Source organism: Lutra lutra, chromosome 1, assembly GCF_902655055.1.
Source record: "Lutra lutra chromosome 1, mLutLut1.2, whole genome shotgun sequence".
NCBI classification, from domain to species: domain Eukaryota; kingdom Metazoa; phylum Chordata; class Mammalia; order Carnivora; family Mustelidae; genus Lutra; species Lutra lutra.
The window spans coordinates 122,417,199-122,430,031 of record NC_062278.1 but is presented as its reverse complement, the minus strand read 5'-3'; the positions used below and the strand labels follow the sequence as shown (position 1 = coordinate 122,430,031).

At 52.1% G+C, this 12,833-nt stretch overlaps 1 protein-coding gene across 4 annotated transcripts in view; it reads right to left on the bottom strand.

Moving 5' to 3' along the window:
- The window catches only part of MYLK (myosin light chain kinase), a 202,616-nt gene that overhangs the window by 20,336 nt on the left and 169,447 nt on the right, over window positions 1-12,833 (bottom strand). For all 4 annotated transcript variants that reach the window (XM_047735204.1, XM_047735185.1, XM_047735196.1 and 1 more), the window contains exons 25-27: window positions 11,976-12,179; window positions 5,985-6,201; window positions 3,685-3,809 (exon numbers count right to left, since the gene is read on the bottom strand). In XM_047735204.1, the coding sequence (XP_047591160.1) occupies window positions 3,685-3,809; window positions 5,985-6,201; window positions 11,976-12,179 (546 nt within the window). The remainder of the gene's footprint in view (window positions 1-3,684; window positions 3,810-5,984; window positions 6,202-11,975; window positions 12,180-12,833) is intronic.

Sequence of the window (12,833 nt, the reverse complement as noted above, 5' to 3'; positions counted from 1 at the left end):
TTGCCTTGGAGCAGGGGAGGGAGAGAAGGAATTCTGGAGTAGGGGTGAGAGAAAGGCACAGAGAAGGGTTCTGGTGTCCCCACAGGCGGTAAGGCAACACTAAGTCCTCAGAAAACAGAGAGGAAAGCAGGAAAGGAAAGGAGGTCTTAGAAAAGGAGGTAAGGCTTAGGACATCATTAATGTGTGGCCTAGATCACTCCCATCCTCTCTCCTCCTGCCTAAAACCAGGAAATCTCCAGGAAATTCATGAAATCTACCATTTCCTTCCAGAATCAGGGATGAGAAGGTAGGGGGTTCATAATCCCACCCACTGCATCTCTCCTGTGCCTGGAAGCGAGGCCAGGTCTCCAGGCTAGGACAAGATCAGCCCTGATCTCCCTGAGGGGTTTGAGGAGTTCCTCCAAGAAGTTCATAACAACCTATGGGACAGAGCTGGTTACTTAGGAGGTATTCACCAACTATGTGTTAAATAGTAAATGAGTTATTACGTATTTCCCCAACTCCCTGGCTTCCCGTTTCTCACTAGCCCCAGAAAGGAGATGGGGGATTCCTCTGGTACAAATGTGGAAGGTGGCATTGACAAGGATTATCAGACAGACAATGAAGCTCCAACGAGAGGGATAGAGGGTACATGAAGACTACCACAGCACCTCTTCCAGGAACTTCCAGCAGCTGCTACTCTAGAATTTTGCACAGCAGGGTCTGAAAGGAAGGGCCTGGCTGGCTCCCACTTTTGTTTTGGGTCCCACGTGCTCTGCTGAGAGCCCTCACTCAGGAGGGGAGCTCCCAGTCCTCTCCCCATTGTGAGAGCTAACAAGGAAAAGCCCCAGAGGGCAGAGCAGCCTGCCGTGGTGTGTGCAGGAGCCTAGACACTGGGGGGATAGAGCTGACCTGCGTCCATTATGCCTGGTCCGCACTGGACTGCCTGGCCTGCACTGGCCTCCCTGGCACACACACAGCTCTCCCCTCTCCGTGCACCCTGCTGGCCAAACACCTTCCGCATGATGCCCCTTTCATCAGAATTATTTTCTCCCCATTTCAAAAGGTCTTCCCTATTTCTTGGTCTTAGCCTTAAAGAAATCTGGTAAAGCAATAGAACATATTATCCAGATTATGATGTTCCTCCACCTAAAAGAATTGGCATTTTAAAATAAAGTGCTCTTATGGCTCAATGATTCTAGTTCTAGAATGTACACCCAACACGCACCAGAATACTTGGAATACCCACGATGGGCATCTATTAAAACCCAGCAGTGCAGATAGGACAGACCAGATGAGGGTCACACAGCAGAACGCTACACAGCGTGAGCATGAACAATCTAGCACCACACACAGTGACATCAGTGGGTCTCACCAACAGCGCTGAGCAAAGGAAGCCGGACACATCTTCCCGTAGGATTCCATTTATACAAAGTTCAGGGACAGGCAAAACTGCGGTAGGGTGTTAGACCTGAGGACGATGGTTACCTCTGAGGGACAGTTGATCTGATCTTCGTTTGGCTTGGAGGTGATTAGGGCCAAGGAAGTCCACGTGGCTGCCTACTTCCCACAGTCCTGGAGGGTGACCAGCCTTCCTGGTACACCCAGGCCTGATGGGCTGCCCAGGATACAGGACCCTCAGTGCTACACTGGGGAGACACTAAGGGTACCTGGGTGGCTCAGTCGGTTAAGCTTCTGCCTTCAGCTCAGGTCATGATCCTGGGGTTGTGGGATTGAGCCTGCTTCTCCCTCTGCCTGCCACTCCCCCTACTTATGCATTCTCTCTCTCTCTCCCTGACATATAAATAAGTAAAATCTTAAAAAAAATATAAAGTGAGGATAGTCTGGGAAACTAGGACAGCTGGTCTCCCTACCAGTTAGGGACTACCCTTACATTTTCACAGTGAACACACCCATGTAACCTTTCCCCAGATGCAGAATGCCCACATGGCTAGGGCCCCTGTAGCCCGGGTCACCTCCAAGCCACATGAAGGTCAGATCCCTGCCACAACTCCCTCCCAGGCTTGCAGTGAGGATCAAATGGGAGCCCCTGTGAAAATCTGTGAGGGACCCAGGGATAGAGCCAGGCCACAGGATAGAGGGGTCTGAACAGAACAAACGGAGCCAGCCTGTTTCTCAAGTGCCAGGTGTCTCCCCCAGGGCCAGAGCTGCCGTGGGAGCACATGAGCACCGTGCAGACTGGGGCAGCCCCCAGAGGGGTGGCTGGGCCCAAAGCTCTGCTCTAATTCCCTATCTACCAAGGGAGCCAGGAGGACAGGGTCACTGCAGCTTCCACTAGCCGTCAGCTCCCTTTCTTCTGGGGTAGGGGAGGGGGAAACAGGCATACGTGCTCCTGGCTAGGGAGCTTCTTGTCTGCTGCTTTGGGGGAGGTGGGGGGACCCCGTGCAAGGAAGAAGAGGACTCTCTGGGCTACAGAGCCCACGACCCAGGTGTTACTGAGGGAGGCTGTCCTGACAGGCCACAGTGAGAATCAAACTCCTGAGCAGGTAGAAAAGAATGAAAACTCCTGGCCCTGGGAAGGGGGTGTGAGAAAGGGGGACACCAAGTAATCTTGGTCAGTTCACTCTGCAGACACACAAATCACTCCATCTCTGCTTAAGCTTTTGTACCAGCGGTTCCTGAAGCTGACTGTGCAGCACAATCTCCTAGAGCCGTTGTCAGTTGGCTCGGAAGACCCCAGGGGGCAAAGAAAGCTTCCTTGGTCCTCCTCAAGTTTTCTATGAGGACATTAAACTTTTCCTTTCACTTTAACAACAGAAATATGTTCACTTTTCGAAATGAACGTGAGCCTATTTGTGTCTTCAGGAAACCATCCCATCACTGTGTGCTGCCCCATAAACCCAGGAGCTGCCTCTGAGGCTAAGGACTGTCTGCAGCCTGGGGTTTCGGAGACTAAGTCAGTGAGAGCCCCCCGCAAGGTGTGTGTTCTAGAGCCTGCTAGTCAGAAAAGTGTGGTCCTTGGACCAGCACTACCGGCAGCCTAGAAGCTGTTAGAAACGTGGATTCTAGGCTGTCCCAGACCTCCCGAAGCAGAATCTGCAGTCTACGGAGAGGCCTAGGTGATTCGTGTCTAGGACTGGTCCCAGAGCTCTGGTGGGCATTCCTGCCATCGTTAACCAAAGTGGCTTCATATTGTCCACCTGATTCCCCAATTCCGATTCCTGCGTGGCTTTCTGTTGTCTGCTGAGGGCTTTCTCATCAGAAGTGCTTATAACGGGCTCATATACTGGACTCAGGGATGAGGCTGGTCGCTGGGGTCCCCTGCCATGAGGATGGGGTGCTGTCTTCTGAAGACAATGATGATGCCCACAGAGATGCACCTGCGTTCCCTGCCTCCTTCTCCATGGACCCACGTACACAAGCGAGGGTAAATTACGTGGCACCAGCCCCACGCCACCCTCCTGATTGAAGACCCCAGCCTGGTCAGCATGAGGGACAGTGACGGGCCCAGGATGGGGTGTCAGGGTCAGTGCTAGCCACCCCGACAGGATTGCAACAGGGGGCTGCTGACTCCACCGGGCAAACCGGAGTGGGGCAGGCTGGTGGGAGCAGGATAGGAGCTGCTGCCCTCCTGACTCTGAGGTGGGCTCTCCACCAACACCCACACTAGCCCCTTCAGTGGCAGGGCAGCCCAGAATCCTCCTGTTTGGCTCTCTGCCCCTCCCTCACGTGCCCAAGACTCACAGGATATAGCAGATGACTCCAATGCTCCACATATCTGTGGCATAGCCGATGGGCTCGTAGTTGATGACTTCAGGAGCCACAAACTCCGGGGTGCCAAAGAGGACCTTCAGAGACCCCGCATTCTCTGTAACCAGGATGGAGAAGGATCAATCACCAGAACATTCAGGAGGAACCCATGCTAAGTGAACGCCATCCGTGTGCACGGGAGGGACACAGACAACGCCTGGCTCTTGGGTGCTCTCCCCTTGAGAATGGCACGGAGACACCTGGCCTCCTTGGGAATTGGTGTGACAATGCCCTGGTGAAACTGACAGACCATGTACTTCCTGTCAGTGTGGGGGGCGGCGTAGGACAGGGAGGGGAGGCCGTGGAAGCCCCTGCACCCCACATGGTTTTTCTTTCTTTCTTTTTTTAAGATTTTATTTATTTACTTGACAGAGAGAGAGAAAGTGAGCAAGCAGAGGGAGTGGCAGGCAGAAGAAGCAGGCTCCCCGCAGAGTAGGGGAAGCCCGATATGGTACTTGATCCCACGACTCCGGGATCCTGACCCGAGCCAAAGGCAGTGGCTTAACCAACTGAGCCACCCAGGTGCCACCAACCCCCCACCCCCAGCATGTTTTTTCACATGTCTGTCTCTCCCAAGTATTCCCAGAAGGGACTGTGACTTGTGCTTGGCAATAATCCCTAACATTCTCTATGTCCTCTGTACCCTGCTGCCTGTTTCATAAGGACTTTCCTGTTCAATGTTCTCGAGGACCTGAAGGTGGCATGACATCCCTGTTCCTGAGGAAGAAAGGGAGGCCCAGAGCAGTCAAGTGGTTTACCCACATTTAACAGTGGGGGTCAGGACCTAAGCCCAGTTAGTCCCACTCCTAAGCTATACCCCCTTGCCCCCACCTGTCTCTCCTCCCAGGAGCTACCAGGGGGATAGCCAGGAAAGACCTTAACCCCAGGCTGCTGTCACTCAGCCGGAAAGGACCAGAGATGTCTAGTAGGATGTCCACTGCATGGTACCATCTCCTGGAGGATCTCGTCCACAGTGGGGGGTGGCAGACATCTGGCCTGTGGACCACATCTGCTCTGTGTCACTACAGAGCCCACAGCAAATGCTCAAAGACAGATGACTGAAGAGCTTTCAGATGCAACAGCTCTGTTCCACTCCAACCTGAACCCTTCCAACTACACGCTATTCCTTCCCAGCTCTCCAGGCATGGGAGAGACACGCTATCTCCACGTATCTCTCACCGGGGAGCCTGCATGTTGTGTCACTGGGGCTCTCATGCTACCAGCCCCTTGGGCCAGAAGCACCCTATCTGCTCAAACCGTGAGTGGTTCCTGCCTGAAGGTGGGCCCTGTGCACCAGCTGCTGCCCTCACGCCACGTCTTCAGTGGGCGGAGCACAGCAAGTCAGAGCCTAGCAGAACCTCACTGCCTCAGTGACCCCTTTGTAATGGGGTGCCCTGGCACCAAGTGCCCCGGGGTGGTGAAAGGCCAGTCTGCGCCAGCCCTCAGCTCCTTGGTGACAGGGCAGGGGTCAGGGGATAGAGGGTGAGGCTGTTTTGTCACTTACTGAGACATCAAAGAGTGAAGCAGGCAGGGGGCACGTGGGCAGGGCGTGAGGCAGACATCACAGACCGAGACGGCTGCAGGGCTGGACACGAAGGCCCCGGCACCTGTCCCCCAGCTGAGGCAGGAATAGCAGGGGGGCCTCCGGGAACAATGAGCCAGGGCCGGGGTCCTTGTTCCAGCCCCAGCACCTCTCCTGGCTCGTAGTGGGACCTGCTAGGCAAAGCTACCGCTTCCTGGTCTATAAACCAGGGCTCCGAAAATCTGCTCTGCCGCTCTTGCAGGGCTGCTTTGAGAACCCAGTGCAAGTATGTGAAAGTGCTCCGGAAATCGTTGCGAAAGATACAAATGGGAGCAGGCACCATCACCAAAATGAGTGGCTGCTGCAGGCCCCAGAGTGAAAGCACAAGAGGGGAGAGTGACAACAACAAAAGTCAACAGCGAAGGCTCACTGTGTGCCAGGCACCACTTTCATCACTGCACCTGTATGAATGTCCCTGACCCGACCCTCCCCCACCGCTCAAGCAGGTGGGGACTACCATTAACCCATTTTACAGATAAGGGATAGAGACTCGAGGCCAAGCCTAGTGGGTGGGCCGGGGCAGAACGGGAGCCTCAGCAGCCCCCACGACCTCTGACTTTAGCTCCACCCAGCGCATTCCCTCCAACGCCCAGTGCATGTAACACAGTCACCGTACTGTGGGTGAGCACAGGACGGGTGAGCGGCCTTACACCAGCTTTCTGGCCAGACCGAAGTCGATGAGCTTGATTCTGGTGCCGGTCTTATTGACACACATGATGTTCTCGGGCTTGAGGTCCAGATGGACGATGCCCTGCTTGTGGATGTACTCCACCCCTTCTGATATCTGCCTCATGTACTGAATGCACTCCCGCTCCGTCAGCTCGAAGTCCTCGTCGATGATGCGCTCGAACAGCTCACCCCCCGAGACACTGCAGGGGCGGAACAACAGTTAGCTCCCAGGAGCATGGCGAGCAGGCTGGCAGGGAGTCTGGCCCAGGGCAGTCTGGGGCAGGATCGGCAAAGACCAGGGTCGGAGGGGGCTTCTCGAGTTCTAGGCCCCTGCTCTGTTATGCTGATCCTGGTTTCCCCTGTATGAGGATGGGCCCGGGCCTCCTGATTTCCTGCTGGGGTGGGGGGGCACTGTTCGTGCCCACTAAGCTGCTGGGGGACTCAAAGAAGCATCCAGGCTGGGCAGTTTCAGAGGTGATCATGAGCTGAGTGAGTTAGACATAATCTCCTCGGCTTGACAAAAAGGGTAACCACCAGGAGGCCTCCTTCCCCGAATGACCACAGATGTGTAAGGGCTCGTTCTTGTACCCCAGCTATGTATTCTAGTCAGGGAGAATTGACATTTGAAAGACTCACAACACCCACAGCATTTGTTCCACACATCCAGAAACAGAAAAATAGCTTCAGGGGCACCTGGGTGGCTCAGTGGGTTAAAGCCTCTGCCTTTGGCTCAGGTCATGATCCCAGGGTCCTGAGATCGAGCCCCAAATCAGGGAGGAGACTGCTTCCTCCCCTCTCTCTACCTGCCTCTCTGCCTATGTGTGATCTCTGCCTGTCAAATAAATAAACAAAATCTTAAAAAAAAAAAAAAAAAGAAAGAAAGAAAGAAAAAAGAAAAATAGCTTCAATAATAAGGAGCCCCAGCACATTTTCTGACATTCATTGGCTGCAACCCATTACATTTGCCTCCTCTAGCCAGGCCTATGGCATCAGTTACTCCTTCCAGCCACAACTAACTCGTCTTGCCTGCTCCCTTGCTCTGACTGCATAGACTCTGGACCCTGACCCAGGTGTTTCTGGGGCCCACAGCAGGCATCCTCCACTAAGAACTGGCCCAGAGGCTACAGACAGCAGCATACTGCCCTTCAATGCAAACGCATGGCCTTGTCACCTGAGTGACATGGGTCCCTTCCGTTCCCCTGTCCCAGCCCTCTGACCCACCTTCCTTCCTTGCTGCTCAGAAAATTTAAAGCATTTCCCCGGTGACTTTTACAGCATGCAGACGTCAGTAAGCTCTGTTCTGCAATGGCCTGTATGTCCACCAGCTGAGCAAGGCTGGGTAGGTTTTGTTCTGGGCCCATCCTCTTCCAAGGGCCTTCTCTCTTCTAATGGGAGCCATCATGAAGAAGGGAAGAGCTGCATGTGGATCCTGTCTCTGCCTTTTACAGCTGTGTGACCTTGGGCACAGTACTTAATCTTTCTGAGCCCTGCTTTCTTTATCTGTCCTTACCTCATAGAGTCGTTAGGATTGAAGGAACTTTTGTAAAGCATTATGCCTGACATGCAGTAGGTGCTCACCACATATTAATTACCATTTCACAAACTGTGGTGAGTCCATGGATCTTGGCAGTGACCCTGAGAGAGGGACAGACAGGGGCGCAGCATGGGGCCCAGCACACCACAGCCTGTGTGGGCCTCCATCACCAACACTTTCCAGGAGGGCTGAGCAGGAAAGGTCAGTCTGCACCAGTGGTCGCTGGAGGCACTAGAACGGACGCTCTCCCACCAACGGAGAGGGGGAGGGGGTGTTTCCCTGGGCGGCCAGCAGGTGGCGCCTGCGTCCTCAAGCTCTCCGTTTCCACAGCTCTGCTCCAAGTCAAACTTGAATTATCCTTCTCAGGTCTCCTTCCACCTTACCCATTTCTGGGCCTCAATGTCCTCACCTGGAAGGTGCAGGTAAAAACAGTACCACCTCACAGGGCTGCTGTGAAGACTGAGTGAATAAATACAGGTAACGTGCTTAGAAGAGTACCTGTGACGTAGTAAGTGCTCAATAATTACCTTTTTAAAAAAATTTTTTTTAAAAGCCTGTTTTTTGTTTGTTTGTTTGTTTGTTTTTAAAGAGCCTATTGGGGCTCTTGTTGAAAATACAGACTCTCAAGGTCTTCCTCTCTGCAGGTTATGATTTAGAAAATCTTGGGAGGGCTCTGAGAATCTATGTTACATAAGCCCCCCAGGTCATTCTTAGGATTGGGACAAGCTTGGGAAATTTAACTGAGAAACTCCTCTGAGAAATCACTCCTGATTTCCCCAGGGTAAATGATCTTTCCAGTCCTGGGTTTCGTCTGCACTTTTTTGTATCAGATCTGCCTTGTCTCAAAGTTGTTTATGAATATGTGTGGAAAAGGTCTGGCTCATCTCTGGAACTTTATTTATACCTGGCAATATGTGGCACTGACAAGGTGTCTCAAAATGTGTGCTTCTAAATGCAAAATATTCTGGAAAAGTAAGCAACCATTATTTGCAGTGCCCTTGGGAATGTCTGAGGCAATGAGTAGTAGAAATCTGACCCGTAGAGGTAATAACTACTGCCTTTCTAGAAGTAACCTACTCAGTGTAAGTTGAAATAGGTTCAATCTATTAAAAAATAGTTAATGTATTTTGAAAGCTGTTCCTGTGGTCCATTTCCTAGGATGGAAGAGGTTACAGAAACAGGATTAATGGTTCTACCTAGGTTTCTCTTGAAAATACTCAAGACTATGGGTGGAAAGGAGCTGCCACCCACAGAGATGGGATCATGCCAAGGGCCAAGACTGGGCCAGAAGAAATGTATGCTTAATAAATGAGCAGTGAGTGAGTGAGTGAGTGAGTGAATACCATCTAGCAAGGCTACTTAATCCCAAGGGATCAAATTCATCCACCCCCCACAAGTGTAGACCTTGGCCAGCCCTCACTGGCAGCCAGTAGGCATGGTGTTTCAGCGGACTCCAGACCCAGACCCTCTACTCCTTGTCTCCTGGCAGCCAACTGAATAGTCTTTGATAAATTTAGCCAATGGCAACACGGAAGTGAGATGGGCAGTGAAAAGACCCAGCCTAAATCGTACTGCTTCAGTGCTGAGGGTCTCACCATCACTTGGAAGGGCCTGAGCGTTCCCCAAGGACAAGCCGAGATTTGAGGCCAGGAGCCCAAGGGAACCCCTGTGTCTGGGCAACAACCCCCAATAAAAATGGAGGCTTGTGGCTCGTCCCATCATCAGAGGTCAGAAAGGCTGAAGACACACTGCTTCTGATTTCTCACTGTGTCGGAGGTGGCTGAACTGAAGGAGCGGACCCTTGAAGGCCCTGTCCTTCTCTTACTCTTAGTATCTCCATCAAACAAGGGCAATGGCAAATTGTACCGCTGAATGCCAGGCTTTACCCTCTCAAGGCCAAGTCTGTTTAAGCTGGAAGGGAAGTACAGATGGAGTGTGAATGTGCTCCCACTTCTTTGGTTGAGCTCCTATCAAGGGGCAAGCTCCTTACCCCAATTGCAGAAGACTGGCATCTGTGACTGCCAGACTTGCTCCTGGCCACTGGGGAGGTGCAGGGAGGAGGGACGAAAGCCAGGCCAGCTGAAGCCTTCTTATGTTTTCTCTCAACATTTTCCATCCAGCTTGCCAACTCCCAATTCCACGCTAAGTATGGGTGTTCTGCCCACTGGTGCTGCTGCCCGGCCTTACCCAGGCTTGGCTGCCTCCCACCCCCTCCCTGCACCCTCTCCCAACTTACCCAAAGCTTAACTTCTAAACATAAGACATTTCTTCCCATGTCCCCACACACCCGCACTTGCTGCACCAAGCAACTTGTTCTGGAATAACCGTGAAGCACAGAGCCCAAGGGCTAATGTGAGAGAGTGATTGGTGAGGCCACAGACATGGGCCAGCCTTTCCTGGAAGTGGGCAGGTAGGCTCGAATTGGGGCGGAAAACAGATTCTAAGACATGAATGCAGACTTTCTTGGAGTAGTTTACAGTTCCACAGAATTGTCGAATTTTAGAACCAAAAAGGGAGTCTAATCCCAATATGCCTCCTCGCTGGATGGATTTAATAATGACAAAATCACAGCTCAGCAGTAATAGGACCTGACTCCAGGTTTCCTGAATAGGAAGGTTTTTGTTCCACAACACCTCGGTGTGTGTTAAAATGCTCACGGAAGAATTTTAAGTGGGAAAGGGACCCCAAGACGGAGAAAGTCAATGTATCATACGACCAAGAATAAGTCCCAATTAGAGAGCACTAGGCCTGACTACATGATTCCATTTAATCCTCACGTTATTCATGGGGCAGCTTATATCCTCCTTTTACCGATAATATCATTAAGAATTTAGCAAAGCTGAGTAACTTATTCAAGGCCACACAACAAGTAAGAGGCAGAGCTGGGACTGATATGAGACTTATCAGACTCAATTTGTATTCTAAGCCTGTGCGTTTGAGCCCCTCTAGCTTTTCCAGATGTGCATAAGCCAGAAGGAAACACCCCAAAGTGATCAGAGTGAGGGGAGAAAATCACACCTTAAGCCCGGGGAGGCCTCACCTTTCCTGGGAACAAAGGTGTTGAAAGGATCCTCTCCAAAGGACTAAGGTCCCTGAAGCTCAGGACGAGCAAGCAAGGAAGCTGAGGCAGTTTCACGAGATTTCTGAACATTTCAAATGCACATGCACTTTGATCTTGCATAACCACACTTCTGGGAATGTCTCCTATAGATGTGCACAGGTGTGAGTGAAGAGACGTATGGACAAGGTTACAAACACTGTTTGGAAGGGCAAAGGCCTGGAAACCAAGGAAGACCACTCCAGGAGACTGTGGTTTCTGCATGCAAGCTAATCCCACAGAGCAGGGCTGATGGGAAGCTCACCAGCCATGGAAACGTTCAGAGCCTTTCGCACCAAGATGAACTTGGGGCTGAAGTTCGAAAGGAAGGAAAGGAACGAAAGGAAGCAAAAATATAGAATAGTGGCTAGGAGGTACCTTGGTGCTAAAAGGTGGGAAATATTTTTTTAAAAAATCATATATGCTTGTATTTTCCATAAAGAAAGTTTGGAAGGATACAAAAAACCAGTGGAAATAGTTACCAGTGTGAGCGGTAGTGGTAGAAACAGGGTGGATGAGGGACAGGGTCAGAATGGGAACTGATTATTGTGTATGTTCTTATAGTCACAATTTTTGATCTGATGGTATCACACTGAAAAAAACTTCTCATGGAAACAGGAAAGAAACTGAAGACACAGACCCCTCTGCAGAGGACATCTGGCTGAGGGCAGAATGCGCATGTGCGTTCGCATATGTTTATATGTGTGTGTGTGTGTGGGTATAAACCTGCGCATGTGTGCATATGCATGCCTGCCAGCAGCTTGGGGGCGGATGATTCCAGGAAAGCCTTGGCTGGAGGGCATCGGATCCATCCCCTGTGTGTGGACAGCCCAGCCCAGAAAGCACTACCTACCCTCTGGTGAGAAGTCAGAGTACAAACAAGCACACGATGGGGGACTGCAGAGCACAGGGTTGCACCCCACATCCCAAGCCCCCCACCCTGGGTACGTCTACTTTGAAGGCCAGTCAGGAAATTGCTCTGTCCCTCTCTTCTCCTCCAAAGCCACCTCCAAGTCAAAGCCCCTGAATGCAGATGCGGAGCCTAGGGGTAACCTGGCACATTCACAGGAAGGTGGGGGCAAAAGGGGGGCAGGGGGTCCTCAAGATCTGCCAATCTGTTATGGAAACAGTGAGGGCTGCCATAGGCTGGAGGTCAGTGGGTGAGGGCCACTCCTGTGTACAGATGTGCTGTTCTAGAGGGTGTCCCCCGGCCACTGGGGGTGGGAGGCTCTTTCAGGCTACAGCTCTAGCTGCAGTGCTCCCCACTTTGGGGCAGAGGGGCCTGGGTGTGGACAGTGGGGGAGATGCACGAGGGGCTCCTGGGCCCGCAGCCCACCACTCACATCTCCAGGACCATGACGATGTTGGCCTTTTCTTCAAAGGCGTCCACACACTGGACCAGCTTGGGGTGGTGGAGGCAGTTCATGATGCTGATCTCCTGCCGGATATTCTCTTTCTCTTTTGCGGAATATGCCTTGAAAAATTTCCCTGCCCAGATTTTTCCAGTTTTCTTCTCTACAAGTCGAAAGACCTGTCCAAATTTCCCACTGCGAATGAAAGGAGGAGGAGAGAAAAGGCAAATTGAGTCAAGCTTTTCACTACGCTGGGGCTGACAAGTGATGGCCTGTGGGAGAAATCTAGTCCACCTCTTTTCGAAATAAGATGTTATTGGTGCACAGCCACGCTCGTGCGTGTGCATCTCGCCCATGGCCATTTTTTTTGCTTCACCAAAACCTCACCTAGCCATTATCTGGCCCTTTATAGAAAAGTTTGCCAGTGCCTGCCCTTGATCATGGGGTGCCCCTCTAGCTCAGACAACCCTCCTCTCCCTCACCTGCAACCTTGTGGCCAGCCCAGCCTGTATCCCCACCCAATCCCCACCGAGGCCTGCTCCTCTGTCTGGGCTGAAGCCTCCATCCTGGCTGATGGACTTCTCTCTCCTTCGCCAAAGATGGACCCGTGACTTCAGGTGGAGGAAGTCCTCCCCAGCTACAGAGAATTTCTGAGTGGCTACTTCCTTCTGCTCCAGTGTCCAGCATGGGGTCCTGGAGACAGCCCAGGAAGGTCCCTGCTGTCCATGGTGGGAGAGAGGAGTGCAGTGTTCCTCTGACCCAGCTCCCACGGGCAGGGCAGGCTCCTTGTAGGCAACTCTGGTGAGGTTGGTGTCACCCTTTTATTTCCCAGAAACCTCCTAGAAATCA